At 49.9% G+C, this 12,867-nt stretch overlaps 1 protein-coding gene across 16 annotated transcripts in view; it reads right to left on the reverse strand.

The window, feature by feature from the left end:
• Positions 1-12,867, reverse strand: part of MICAL3 (microtubule associated monooxygenase, calponin and LIM domain containing 3) — an 80,499-nt gene that overhangs the window by 31,594 nt on the left and 36,038 nt on the right. For 13 of the 16 annotated variants that reach the window (XM_069964275.1, XM_069964365.1, XM_069964357.1 and 10 more), the window contains exons 3-24: positions 12,113-12,320; positions 11,101-11,217; positions 10,548-10,649; positions 10,307-10,462; positions 10,128-10,228; positions 9,736-9,993; positions 9,507-9,622; positions 9,010-9,136; positions 8,730-8,826; positions 8,504-8,651; positions 7,022-7,215; positions 6,822-6,934; positions 6,644-6,706; positions 6,338-6,511; positions 4,429-4,503; positions 3,864-3,947; positions 3,068-3,121; positions 2,149-2,256; positions 1,517-1,621; positions 1,080-1,266; positions 622-710; positions 354-444 (exon numbers count right to left, since the gene is read on the reverse strand). In XM_069964275.1, the coding sequence (XP_069820376.1) occupies positions 354-444; positions 622-710; positions 1,080-1,266; positions 1,517-1,621; positions 2,149-2,256; positions 3,068-3,121; positions 3,864-3,947; positions 4,429-4,503; positions 6,338-6,511; positions 6,644-6,706; positions 6,822-6,934; positions 7,022-7,215; positions 8,504-8,651; positions 8,730-8,826; positions 9,010-9,136; positions 9,507-9,622; positions 9,736-9,993; positions 10,128-10,228; positions 10,307-10,462; positions 10,548-10,649; positions 11,101-11,217; positions 12,113-12,320 (2,767 nt within the window). The remainder of the gene's footprint in view (positions 1-353; positions 445-621; positions 711-1,079; positions 1,267-1,516; positions 1,622-2,148; positions 2,257-3,067; positions 3,122-3,863; positions 3,948-4,428; positions 4,504-6,337; positions 6,512-6,643; positions 6,707-6,821; positions 6,935-7,021; positions 7,216-8,503; positions 8,652-8,729; positions 8,827-9,009; positions 9,137-9,506; positions 9,623-9,735; positions 9,994-10,127; positions 10,229-10,306; positions 10,463-10,547; positions 10,650-11,100; positions 11,218-12,112; positions 12,321-12,867) is intronic. The other 3 variants (XM_069964313.1, XM_069964334.1, XM_069964375.1) reach the window with 3 other exon arrangements.

A 12,867-nucleotide genomic window follows, 5' to 3' on the forward strand; every position in this document is an offset into this window, starting at 1 on the left:
TGCCACGTAGTAGAGATGACACCAGGTACAAGTCACATGACTGGACGTGATGTCTATTAATGAACACTATACACAATCACTACAACTCACAGCCCAACAGATCAGCAGGAGAATGAGATATCCCGGGGAATCCCCTCAGGGCACCGGCGACCAGGGAAACTCCCCCAATATCTGCATTAGAATCTCAGACTGGACATAGAGAAAGGGAAGACCAAACACCGTCAGCTGGCACATGAAAAAACAGTCCAATGGGTCTTGGCAGAGCAGACTCTTTACGGAGGACACCAGTCTCGGTAGCCGCCGCGCCAGGGAACACAGGCTCACAGCGCGCCGCAGGAAGGAACTGCGGGTACCTGGAGTCTTCTCTGCAGCAGCAAGGGGCAACATGGGGGCTCGTCCGGGATCTTCAGCATCGGGGGCGTCCTTCCCGGCTCCTTTATTCTCCTGCAGAATCAGAAATATTAATCATTTATGTATATAAAGTATTTGTGTCAGTCGTTACTGTACTTCTGGTATTCTATTCACACACCAGGAGGCTTAGGAGGACGACCGGCCCCAGGGCAAAAATTATATACAGAGATGAAGGGACAGGACTATTATACAGGCAGCTGTATCACTCACCTTGCTGACCTGTGCCGGAGCAGCAGCTCTCTTCCGCTGACTGTAGCCGGAACGTCTGTAACAGTAGTGCGGTTTGCAATAAAATTTCCCTATGGGGGGGGGGGGAAGAGAAAATGTAAAAAAAAATTAAAAACAGCAGAGAAGCCGCATAGAACAAGCGATGCAGAGAGGAATGGGAAGAAATGGGTGAAGCTTTGATGCGGCAGCAGTGTCCAAGCTGTGGGCAGGGTGCAGGGAGCAGGGGGAGAATGGCCTGTCAGCCGGGCATCGTCTGGGCGTAACAATGTGGCAGTGTGTGAAGGAACAAAGAGATGTCAATGTCACATACAGCACAGAGGAGGCAGCGAGGAGTGCGGCTGCTGCTTAACCCCATCAGGAACATTGTCTACCACCCGCAGCAGGCCTTCTCTTTAGTTTCCCCAAGTATGTGTAAGGTGTGCCACCCCTATAGCCCTTACCGTCCTCCAGGTCGTAGGCGTAGCAGGACAGACGCAGGGTGGTATTGCAGTAGTCACATTTAAAGCAGCTCCGATGGAAGAATTTCCCCTCTGCGCTCAGACGCTCCATGACGTACACTCTCCTGTGACAGAAGTAACATACGTCGCTGCCCCCCAGGTTCTGGGGAAATTCTTTCCTGAAGGACCCCTGCATAGAAACAGAGGGCAGGAAAGTGTTAATACGTGGCTCTAACACTTCACTATCCTGTGAGGACATCATCATATAGTGTCAGCAGAGCTCAGGTCTAATTCTCGACTGAACACCAGGGGGCGCTGACGTTAAACAAAACAAACAAAGCAAATTTATCATAGATATTAACAAAACAAAAAAAAAAAAAAAAGTGAAACACTAAAGATAAATGAGTTGTGGTACATATCAGCACGGGAACGCCGCTTACCACTTTCTTCCCAAACAGAGGCTTGGGGGTCTCCTTCCTTTGCAGCTGATTGGCTATCTGCTCAGCCAATGAGCTCACTCCACCTGTATAAAGCTTTATGTATTTCTATAAGGGATAAGAAGGAATCCAACACAAAGAAAAAAACAAAAAGAATGGCAGGTGAGAGGTGAAAGGGCAGAGGTCACACCCACACGGGGGGGGGGGGGGGGCGCAGTGTCAGGGTGAGTGGGGGTCACACACACCGTGCTGAGGGTGATACGGATTAGTAGATGGTATCCATATCCAATCCAATGAGTTGCCAAAACGCTTCCACTCGGTGGTCAAGCATGGAAACCTGGCGCATTCCGGTTACAAGAGTCATGTGACACGGCAGCAGCTCAATCCCTAGGATCCTTATATCCTGCTGTACCTCTTCCCGCGTCTCCAGCGGTTAGCAGCACGTTCATTCCAATACCAACCAGCGTGGTGAAGCAGTATGTGAGTGTGTTCCCTTATATCTGCCATCACCACTAACATGGCGGCAATGGAGGAGACAGTCTGCCTGTGCGGCTCTGTGGCGGCCATCCAGGGTGACCATGACATGCACATGCGGTAAAGCTGTACACACACACAGCACGTCGGGAACACGCTACCTGACGGATTTCATCATATGAAGGGGACAAGGGGCGTTCGGTGGAGCGCAAGGCCATTGAATTCTGCCACTGCTCTACCGGGGAGCGGCAGGCGGGCTCAGAGTCCAGCTGGGGGGTACAGAGAGGTGTCAGCGCCGGACAGGGACAAAGTCAGCGCCAAACTAACCAACTCTGGGGGATGGGAGCAGGATGGGATATCTAGGGGCCACCCTTAGAGTGACTACAGAGGTATACAGCACTCACTAGCACCACCTAGTGGTAGAAATGGAAGCTGACACTGCGTATCTGATAAATGACTGGGGGGCTGCATTTAAAAACATGTCAGTGAATGGGAACCTAAAGGGGTATTCCCATCGGAGACTGTTATTCCCTATCCTGAGGGGCACTGGCTGATTATGGGGTGATCGCTTCCATAGAGAATGAATAGAGCCCATCTTATATACATCCCAATACCAAAAACCTGCCCTGTTACAATGTATCAGGATAGGAGATTTATAGTAAGATCACGCTAACACACTAACAGCTCAGCTGCAGGAAGTTATCAGGTCAGAAGAGGTGATCAGTGAGTGAGAACTGATTTAGAAAGCTGAAGAGAGAGGAAAGCAGGATGCCTCATACTTCCCCATCAGTCCCTTGTTGTGTAATAAAAGGATTTGATGAGGAGAGAGGTGCAGGATGCCTCATACCTCCACATCAGTCTTTTATTGTGTTATAGAAGGTTCTGATGAGGAGAGAGGTGCAGGATGCCTCATACCTCCACATCAGTCTCTTGTTGTGTTATAGAAGGTTCTGATGAGGAGAGAGGTGCGGGATACCGCATACCTCCCCACTGTAGATGAGAGTGTAGATGTAGCCTATCAAACACAAAGCAGTAAGGTGTCATCACTGCAAAGCACACAGGTCACACCCTTGCCATTACCCTCTCTAGGCTGGCACACCTCTCACCACGGAAGCTGGACGACAGCGGGCTCCTCTGTGGATGGGACAGAAAGAGAAATAAAAAGAGCAAACACAACAAAGAGAAAAATCTGTATACAAGAGGAATGATATAGGGTTTTAAAGAGAGGGAGCGGCACCACCGCACACAGGGCAGAGTGCGCCAAACTCCAGATGTGCAGGAAAGCCGTGTGAGTGTACACAGTGCCCAGAGACATCCGCCATATTGGCGTAGGTGGTGACGAATGCGCAGCCGTGGTTAAGAGGTAACGCACCAAGCAGGTGTAAGGCAGGGAGCAGCCATGGCACACCAAGAACCAAACCAGGCAGGCTGGTAATACCGTGCCCGCACCATGACAGCCTCACAGACAAGACCACTGACCCATATTGTGACCCCCAAAATAACCCGTCAGCATCAGCCTGAAAAGTGCGTCCCCTAAGTCCCAACCTGGAAAAATCCATCTCCTTACTAAAGCATGAAAGGGTTAAAGCAGTGACCTTTGGAGCTGCATTCAGCACTCTCCTCACCTCTCAGCTATGTAGTGCTGTGCTGTGGTATCAACACTACAATCACAATGCAATACGGCAGGAGAATTGTGAGCGCAGCTCTGGAGGTGACCGGACTTTATTTGCAGCCAATGAAGGTGAATGAACCATCGCCCGCAGCCGATTGTCGTTCACTGGAGTTGTGGCATCTCAGGTAGCAGCTCATAGGCACGGGACGTGGGTCATTGCCAGGCAGAAGCTGTGAACCCCGGGGGAGGTAACCCCCCAGTCACCTGCAGGTAGGAGCGAGGCCACGTCCCCGTACACAGCGTGATGACCTTTTTAGGGCAGGTCCGGGGAACCTCGGTGGTCCTGGGCTTTATGAATGACGGAGGGGAGAAAGTGCAAGAATGTAACAGAGGATGGTGGACCGTGGGGGAGTACAGCATCTGCAGGAGGGGAGATCCTTAGAGGGGAACTACCTATTTATAATCCCTTTAACTAGAGAGGAGGAAACCAATTATACAAATCCTTAAACCTTGTGATAGCTCTTTACAGCAAAGGAATAGATTAACCCTTCAGTAACTTACAGGTTGAAGGAACAGCAGACAAATTATTGTTTGCCCACTATAATCTATGTAAATTACCAGTCCCCTGGTCCAAGCATGTCCCACCAGCCCCTCCCCCGGCAGAGAGATTGCAGAAGACCCAAAGTAGTACCATAATAATGGGCTCGGCAGCTGTGGTGAACCACATGTCCCAGCATGGGCATGCAGTCTGGGGACACCTTGGCCTGTATAAGGGTCTGTCTGGGGGTGCATGAAGCGGGGTGCACACTCCTATGCGGCTCCTTGTTACCTGTTTCCATTGGGGCTCGGTCTGCCGGAGGGCAGCCTGCTCCAGTAAACGCTGCTGATAGGGCAGGAGGGGTTTCTGGGGGGCATCCAGGAGGGACATGAGGAGGTGACAGAGGAGGAGAGGACATAAAGAGAGGGGAGAAAAGAAAAGACATGAGCAACACAAAAGAGAGTGGAGTAATGGCTGCACAATGTGACTACAGGGTAGTAGAAACCAGTGACATAATCAATGTATCCGACCCTGACAGCCATGATAACATGGAGATCACCAGAGATCCAGCAACGGCCAAAAATCCTGGACTCTCCAGCATGTAATATGGAGGGCCTGAGGACTGGACAGATGGATATAAAAGGGGAGGTCATAGGGGCAGGGTGGTCTGTGCACTCATCGCCCCCATGTCCCAATGTTATGTGATGACTGATCCCTTTAAGTCCCCAAAAAGACAAAAGCATATGCACAAAAAGGTAGCACATCATAATAATACTTTATTGAGACAATAACAAAATATACAGAAAAATACCATAAACTATGCAGGGGTAAAGCAATAAGGGAGACAAACCCCAAACACTACCCTACATTAAAAACACTTAAAATGTCAACATGAGACCCGCCGGCGTACCAGCAAGGTCTAACAACCACTCTGACCCCGGACCATATGGGTTCTAACAAAACTGCCTAAGCAGTATCCCTATGACATATGACATCAAGAAAAATAATTAATATGAACAAAGGGTAGATAAATGAAACGATCACCATGTGCAGTCCAAAAAATAATAAGAAGCGGGTCAGATAGGCAACAGTCACCCCACACGTTCCGCGGCTTCCTCAGGGCTGATCCCTGAGGAAGCCGCTGGGCGGCGGAACGCGTGGGGTGACTGTTGCCTATCTGACCCGCTTCTTATTATTTTTTGGACTGCACTTGGTGATCGTTTCATTTATCTACCCTTTGTTCATATTAATTATTTTTCTTGATGTCATATGTCATAGGGATACTGCTTAGGCAGTTTTGTTAGAACCCATATGGTCCGGGGTCAGAGTGGTTGTTAGACCTTGCTGGTACGCCGGCGGGTCTCATGTTGACATTTTAAGTGTTTTTAATGTAGGGTAGTGTTTGGGGTTTGTCTCCCTTATTGCTTTACCCCTGCATAGTTTATGGTATTTTTCTGTATATTTTGTTATTGTCTCAATAAAGTATTATTATGATGTGCTACCTTTTTGTGCATATGCTTTTGTCTTTTTGGGGAGTTGTCTGTTACTTATATGCATTGGTTTAGCACTCCTTACTTTTAGCGGTGCCCACTATTCCTATATATATATTACTGATCCCTTTAAGTAACTAGAGGCCTCTTTAATCCTTAAACGGTGAAAAAAAAATGTTCCAAATCATCAGGTAGAAAAAAGTTATAAGCTGCTGTACGTCCTGCAGGAAGTGGTGCATTCTTATCATTCTGACACAGTGCTTTCTTCTGCCAACGCGGTCCATGTCAGGAACTGTCCAGAGCAGGAGAGGTTTTCTATGCTGCTGCTCTGGACAGTTCCTGACATGGACAGAGGTGGCAACAGAGAGCACTGTGTCAGACTGATGAGAATGCACCACTTCCTGCAGGACATACAGTAGCTGATAAGTACTGGAAGACTGGAGATTTTCTAATAGAATATAATTTTTTTGTAAAAAAAACTATAAGTGGAATCTGACATCATTATCATGCTGTCCGAGTCACCAGGGCGGTCCCCGTGGCTCTTCTCCACCTATCCTGACTGACAGAGCTCTCCCTGTTTGGGTATAGAGACAGATCTATCAATCAAAGCTTGGGTGGCCTGACGACCCCAGCAGCATGAAAGGGATGACAGGCTCACTAGGACAAGAAAACAAAATGTGATAGCGGTCAAGTGTAACGCTGCCCCCTACCTGTTTCCGCAGTCCAGTGTTTGGGGCCGGCGCATTCTCCTCAAATTTGGCCAGCAGCTGAGTCGCCATGGATTTCACCTTGTTCTGGTTTCCGACAGCAGCATCGATGCGGCGGTCAGTCAGGGCGCTGACTAAGGAGGGTCTCTCCTCCCGCAAGGATCGAGGGCCTTCCTCCTAGGAGTGACAGGGATAAACACTGAGCACGATAACCTTCTCCCGTTCTGTGTACGCAGCTCCTATTATGGGCACTGAACACAATGAAACCTCTACAGAGCCCGTAATGAGGCATGAAGCCATGACACTTACGTCTTCTGATTGGCTGGTCTTCCGTCTCTTGCCCGAGCTGTCCACCTCTTTCTCTTTCTTGTCCTATATAAAGAAATGAGCGAAAGGGAAAGGGTTAACTGAGAGAAAACTGTAGTGACAAGTGGGGGGTTCAGACTCCCAGACCCCATCACTGTGAGCATGTGACTGTCGGCCCTACCTTAGGGGTGCGTTTGCGGGAGATGGTCTGGCCCAGCTTGCTCAGGAAGGAGATGGGGGACTTGGTGCTGGCCAGCAGAGCTGCCTTCTCATCCAGGTTCTGCTCTGCGTCCTCTGTGGATACAACACCATGAATCTGTTCCTCTCTGATACCGATCACAGACATAAGAGACCCCACCCCCAGTCTAGAGCCCCTCTTACCAGAATTGGTGGTCTCCTTGAACATCTCATAGAACTGGCTGAGATACACCACCATGGATAACTTGTCAGGCTCCCCGACAGACGCCATCTCTTTTCCAGTCATGATGGGGGAGATTCCCAGCTCCCGCTCCGCGATATCGAACGCCAGCTGATTGTTCTTCTCTACATTCCTCTCATCCAGTGAGCCAAAGTCTCTGCCAAGGGGGAGGAGCAAAGGAGGTCACATGATCAATATATGTAATGGCGCAGTCAAAACCTGTCCTGACCCAGCCCCTGTTCCCACAGCTGCAGGGTGTGTTACAATGTATCAGCGCAGTATGGACGCACTGCAGGGTGTGTTACAATGTATCGGCGCAGTGTGGACATGCTACAGGGTGTGTTACAATGTATCGGCGCAGTGTGGACGTGCTGCAGGGTGTGTTACAATGTATCGGCGCAGTGTGGACATGCTGCAGGGTGTGTTACAATGTATCGGCGCAGTATGGACATGCTGCAGGGTGTGTTACAATGTATCGGCGCAGTGTGGACATGCTACAGGGTGTGTTACAATGTATCGGCGCAGTGTGGACGTGCTGCAGGGTGTGTTACAATGTATCGGCGCAGTGTGGACATGCTGCAGGGTGTGTTACAATGTATCGGCGCAGTGTGGACATGCTGCAGGGTGTGTTACAATGTATCGGCGCAGTGTGGACATGCTGCAGGGTGTGTTACAAACAGCTGTCTGTGGATGGATACCTTGCTGAAGTGGTTTCCTTGACTGGAGAACGCTTTGGCTTGGTTGTTCCTTCCCGGAGGAAGGTCTGGCTAGTTCACTGACGTCGAGACATGTGATGGTGTCTCTGCAGTGTTCTTTTGCATATTCGATTTCCCAGGGGGCAATGTTCTAGAATACACTGACGTTGAGACACGTGATGGTGTCTCTGCGGTGTTTTGGTTGATCTCCCTGAGGTCAACCAGCGTCCTTTTACAATTTATCGGCGTAGTATGGACATGCTGCAGGGTGTGTTACAATGTATCGGCGCAGTATGGACATGCTGCAGGGTGTGTTACAATGTATGGGTGTAGTGTGGACGTGCTGCAGGGTGTGTTACAATGTATCATATACACACACACACAATGTATGCGTGTGATTATATTATATATATATATATATATATATATATATATATATATATATATATATATATATATATATACACACACACACACACTAGTAGAGCACTTTCGTCGTGCTGCCTCGTATTACCGGACAGGCAGAAATCACTTACAGGAAATAGTGATTCTGATGCCCAGAGGGCAGGGGTGACATGGCAGGTAGGACGCTGGGTTACCCCGCTCCTGGCAGCCATTGTTCAGCTATATTACACCTCTACACATAGTAACAGAAACAACAACACAGAATACGGAGAGTGAAGGAGATGGTGTCACTGTGTTCATTTAACAACCTAGCACAATGTGTCACATGACCCCTTTGTCTCTTACATAAGCTCCGTCCGGTACCGGTGGATGATGGCACACAGGGCTAGGCCGCTTTTCCAGGACATAGTGAGGTCAGTGACACTGACTCCGGCGTAGCCCTCCGTCTGTTTCTGACACCAGCTCAGCAGCTTCCCGGTGCGCGCCACCGACTCTGCGGAGAAGGAAGATGGCGATTATACAGGGAAAGTACACAGGAGTCCTGACAGGGAGGGGAGACTCCAGCACTCACCATTCCGGCCCAGTTTAGGCGTCCTCTGGGCGTTCACTAAATTCCCAATCTCCAGATTGACGTCCTTCATTTCTCCTGAATAGTACAAGTGTCGGACCTGAGGTCAGAGGTCAGAAAACCAGTCAGGGGGGATATGAGGGGAATACAGTTTATGGGGAGTACAGACACTCTGCTACAGAGTATACGGATGTTACCCCCATATCCATACAGTGAGGACACCACAGGGACAGACACCCCCAACCACAGACAGAGCTACAGATCCGGGGAGAACGGGGCTCACCTGGCTCGGCCGCAGGAACTGCAGGTTGACATTGGGGTAGCGGGTTGTGGGGTCAATACTGTAATGACTGAAGTTCTTGCTCACATTTTCTGGTGTTGTCTGAGGAAGTAACCTGTATATACTCTCCCTGAAAGGAGGAGGAACAGCATCATTGAGAACAGTGCCCTACACACCGGCATGCAGAACAGTGAGCGCAGCTCCGGAATATAATACAGGATCAGTAATGTAATGTATGTACACAGTGACCCAACTAGCAGAATAGGGAGTGCAGCTCTGGAGTATAATACAGGAACAGTAATGTATGTACACAGTGACCCCACCAGCAGAATAGTGAGTGCAGCTTTGGGGTATAATACAGGAACAGTAATGTATGTACCCAGTGACCCCACCAGCAGAATAGTGAGTGCAGCTCTGGAGTATAATACAGGATGTAACTCAGGATCAGTACAGGATATATAATGGAATGGTATAATGGAGATGGATAGACTGTTTGATACCTCTCAGCCAGCACTTCTAGAGGACTCGCTCCATGGGCCCAGCTTCGTACCATCCAGGCAGAGTCCATAGCAGCTAGGAAGCCTCGTGCGATGCCGGTTCCCATTGGCCAGAAAGGCTTGTGGATACAATGACATACACGTTACGGGGTATAATACATGAGGCTATTATACATCGATAAAAGTCTGTCTATACATAAAAGGATCTATGAAATCACAGCAGTACGCTGACCTCTAACAGACTGTCGCCGACTAGAGCCACCAGCAGCCGCTGACCATTCCTCTCCCGCACCAGACCGGCATTTTCTGAGGCGTACATGCAGGTGAAGTCAAACATGGCCACGTCCGGCTGCCCGTAATGATTGATGGCAAAATCCAGTGTGGGCAGCTGCTGATGGGTGGAGAAGCGGGCGGCCTCTGTGGCGTAGTTCTGCAGCGCCTCCTGATCCACGTTGGCACGTGACAACAACATCTCTGTGTCTGCGTAATCCTGGGAAGGGGAAGAAGCCAAAGAGGATATGGTGAGAACAAATACAGCCGGGCTGTGCACTGGAGTCACCTATATACAGTATAAGGATACATGTCCTGTCTATTGCAGAGTCTGACCTGTGACCTATCACTGACCTGTATGATGACCCCTTTCTCCAGCAGACTCTGCTTCTTCGCCGTCATGACAAAGTAGTGAGTGTCATCCTTGTAGTAGACGATGTTCTCCAGGTCGATCCCTGTGAGGGCAGAAGAGATCACGGTCATCCAGCTTTATATCTAGGCAATGTGGAGCAGTGACCCCTCAGGACACAGACCTGTCGCCTCTCGCAGCTCCTGGAAAAACTTCTGATTGAAGATGAAGGCGACACCGCTGATCTCCTCCACCTTGGCCTCCGCTGTTGTGTTCCGGTTAATAAAGTTGGCCGTGATGGCGATGGCCAGCTTGCCCCGAAATTCTTTTCTTCGGAAACCTGACAAAAGTGAGAAAGTAAATAGATGAGAGGTGAGAGCCGGTGGCGTACTGTCAGATCCAGCCGTAACCTCAGGGATGCTCACCGGCCAATGTATTCCTCCGGCCGTCTGCGCCAATGATGACATCAAAGTCATACTCTGATACAGTGTGACCTTTGGGGTGGACCTTTGCTCTCCAGCCAGTGCCTGGGAAAACAGGGGGGGGGGGGGGGGGGGGGGGGGGGGGTCAGTGACATCACCGTGTAGTAATGTTAAAGCATTCTGCTTTACTGATTCCGGAGTGTCACTGAACTCCACCGTATATGCCTAATGGAGAACACCCATCTTCAACATGCCCCCCAGTGCCCTCTCACCCATCTACAACATCCAGCCCCTCACCCACCTACAACATGCCCCCAGTGCCCCCCCCCACCCATCTACAACATGCCCCCCCTCACCCACCTACAACATGCCCCCCAGTGCCCCCTTACCCACCCTCAACATGCCCCCAGGGCAACCTTATCCACCTACAACATGCCCCCCTCACCCACCAACATACCCCCTTACCCATCTACTACATGCCCCCCTTGCCTCCTTACCCATCTACATGCCCCCTTATTGCCCCTTACCCACCCCACCAGGTGCTCTGATAACTCACGCTCATTTTCCTGATCCTCAGGAGGCTCCACTAACCCCTGGAACTCGACGTTGACGTGGATCTCGATCCCGAGGATGAGGGAGACCTTCAGAAGGATGAGCTGTAGCTGACGAATACCTAGGATAGAATGGAGAAGCGGGGCCAGTGGTCAGACTGCCACTGAGGTGGGATGTGCCCGGGGGCTTTATGATGCATCTGATGGGGGCAGATCCCAGACCACCAGCACCCACTATATCCCCTCCTCACTCATGCCTGGCTACAAGTTCCAGCTACGACATGAGTGACAGTGGCTGCTGAGACAACAGGGTGCGCCCTCTCCTGGCTGGATCAGGTACTGCGCCCTGTGCTGCCCGAGACTCCAGGATTAAAAATCAAAACAAGCTGAGGAGGAGAGTACGAATGTTTGGACTGGCCGGGATCACACTCCATCTTGCTGCGGATTCCTGAGTGCTTGGCATGGCTGCCGGCCTGTACTGTGAATACTCGCCAGGGAATGTCTGTGCATCTGACACCGCCGGCAGCCATTAACCCCGGAGAGGAATGTAAATCCACACCAAGGAACAAAACAATGAAATGTATACAGCGGGGGCGCAGGGAAAGGTCAGGTGGCTGCCCGGCCACAGCCAGAGACCCCTGGGTAATGAGAATACATATGTTTATATAATGCGTACATTCCCATACATATTACTGCCTGCGTCCTGAGCCGCCCTCTGACATCATTGCCTTAAAGGGTCTAAATCATGGCTGGGAAAGCTAGGCGGCAACCATGATGGCTTCTATATCTCAGACACTGTGGCTTGTTACATCTCATAATCATATATCCTAATATAGGCTGGAAAAGATGGGTGACAACTCCCAGAGAAGATATCGCTATGAAGTTCCTATCGCCTGCAGAGAAATCACATTATGTCATGTGTCAGACGAGAGCCAGCGGATGAAGTCACCGCAACATGTCAGGTGCAGTGTGCAATGTCGGCCACAGCCACTAGATGGCGGCATGTGGGATACTCACTGATGTGATCAATTGCTCCGGCACAGAATTTCCCGTAGAATTTCTTGGCCCCAAGACCACGTAAGTCGTGGATGGTGAACGGCCACAAGTGCAAGACGTTGTTCCTGGAAAAGGCGTCCCTTTTCTCCACCACCACCACCTTAGCCCCGAGGAAGCTGAGCTCAATGGCGGTGCGAAGCCCACAGGGTCCTGCACCGATTATTAGACACTGAAAGAAGACAAGCAGCGTTTATACGGCGACAACGTTAAAATATAAGGGTATAGGGCAAGGCTTGGCTAGATTGGTTCTGAGTGACAAATGAGTTGCCCAGAATAAAAAAAAAAATAGCCGCCCTAAAAGGGGTACTCTAGCAAAAAAAAAATAAAAAAAATGTCAGGTCTTCCAGTACTTACCAGCTGCTGTATGTCCTGCAGAAAGTGGTGTATTCTGTCCATTCTGACACAGTGCTCTCTGCTGCCACCTCTGTCCATGTCAGGAACTGTCCAGAGCAGGAAAGGTTTACTATGGGGATTTGCTGATGCTCTGCACAGTTCCTGACATGGGCAGAGGTGGCAGCAGAGAGCACTGCAGGCCATACAGCAGCTGATAAGTACTGTGAGACTGGAGATTTTAAAATAGAAGTAAATTACGGATCTGCATAACTTTCTAACACCAGTTGATTTGATTAAAAAAAAAAAAAAAAATTGTCGGAGTGCCCCTTCTACAAGACAGAAACCTATCCCACATTTATCAATAGGAATACCCCTTTAAGGGC

The sequence above is a fragment of the Dendropsophus ebraccatus genome, chromosome 1 (assembly GCF_027789765.1).
Source record: "Dendropsophus ebraccatus isolate aDenEbr1 chromosome 1, aDenEbr1.pat, whole genome shotgun sequence".
Classification (NCBI taxonomy): Eukaryota; Metazoa; Chordata; class Amphibia; order Anura; family Hylidae; genus Dendropsophus; species Dendropsophus ebraccatus.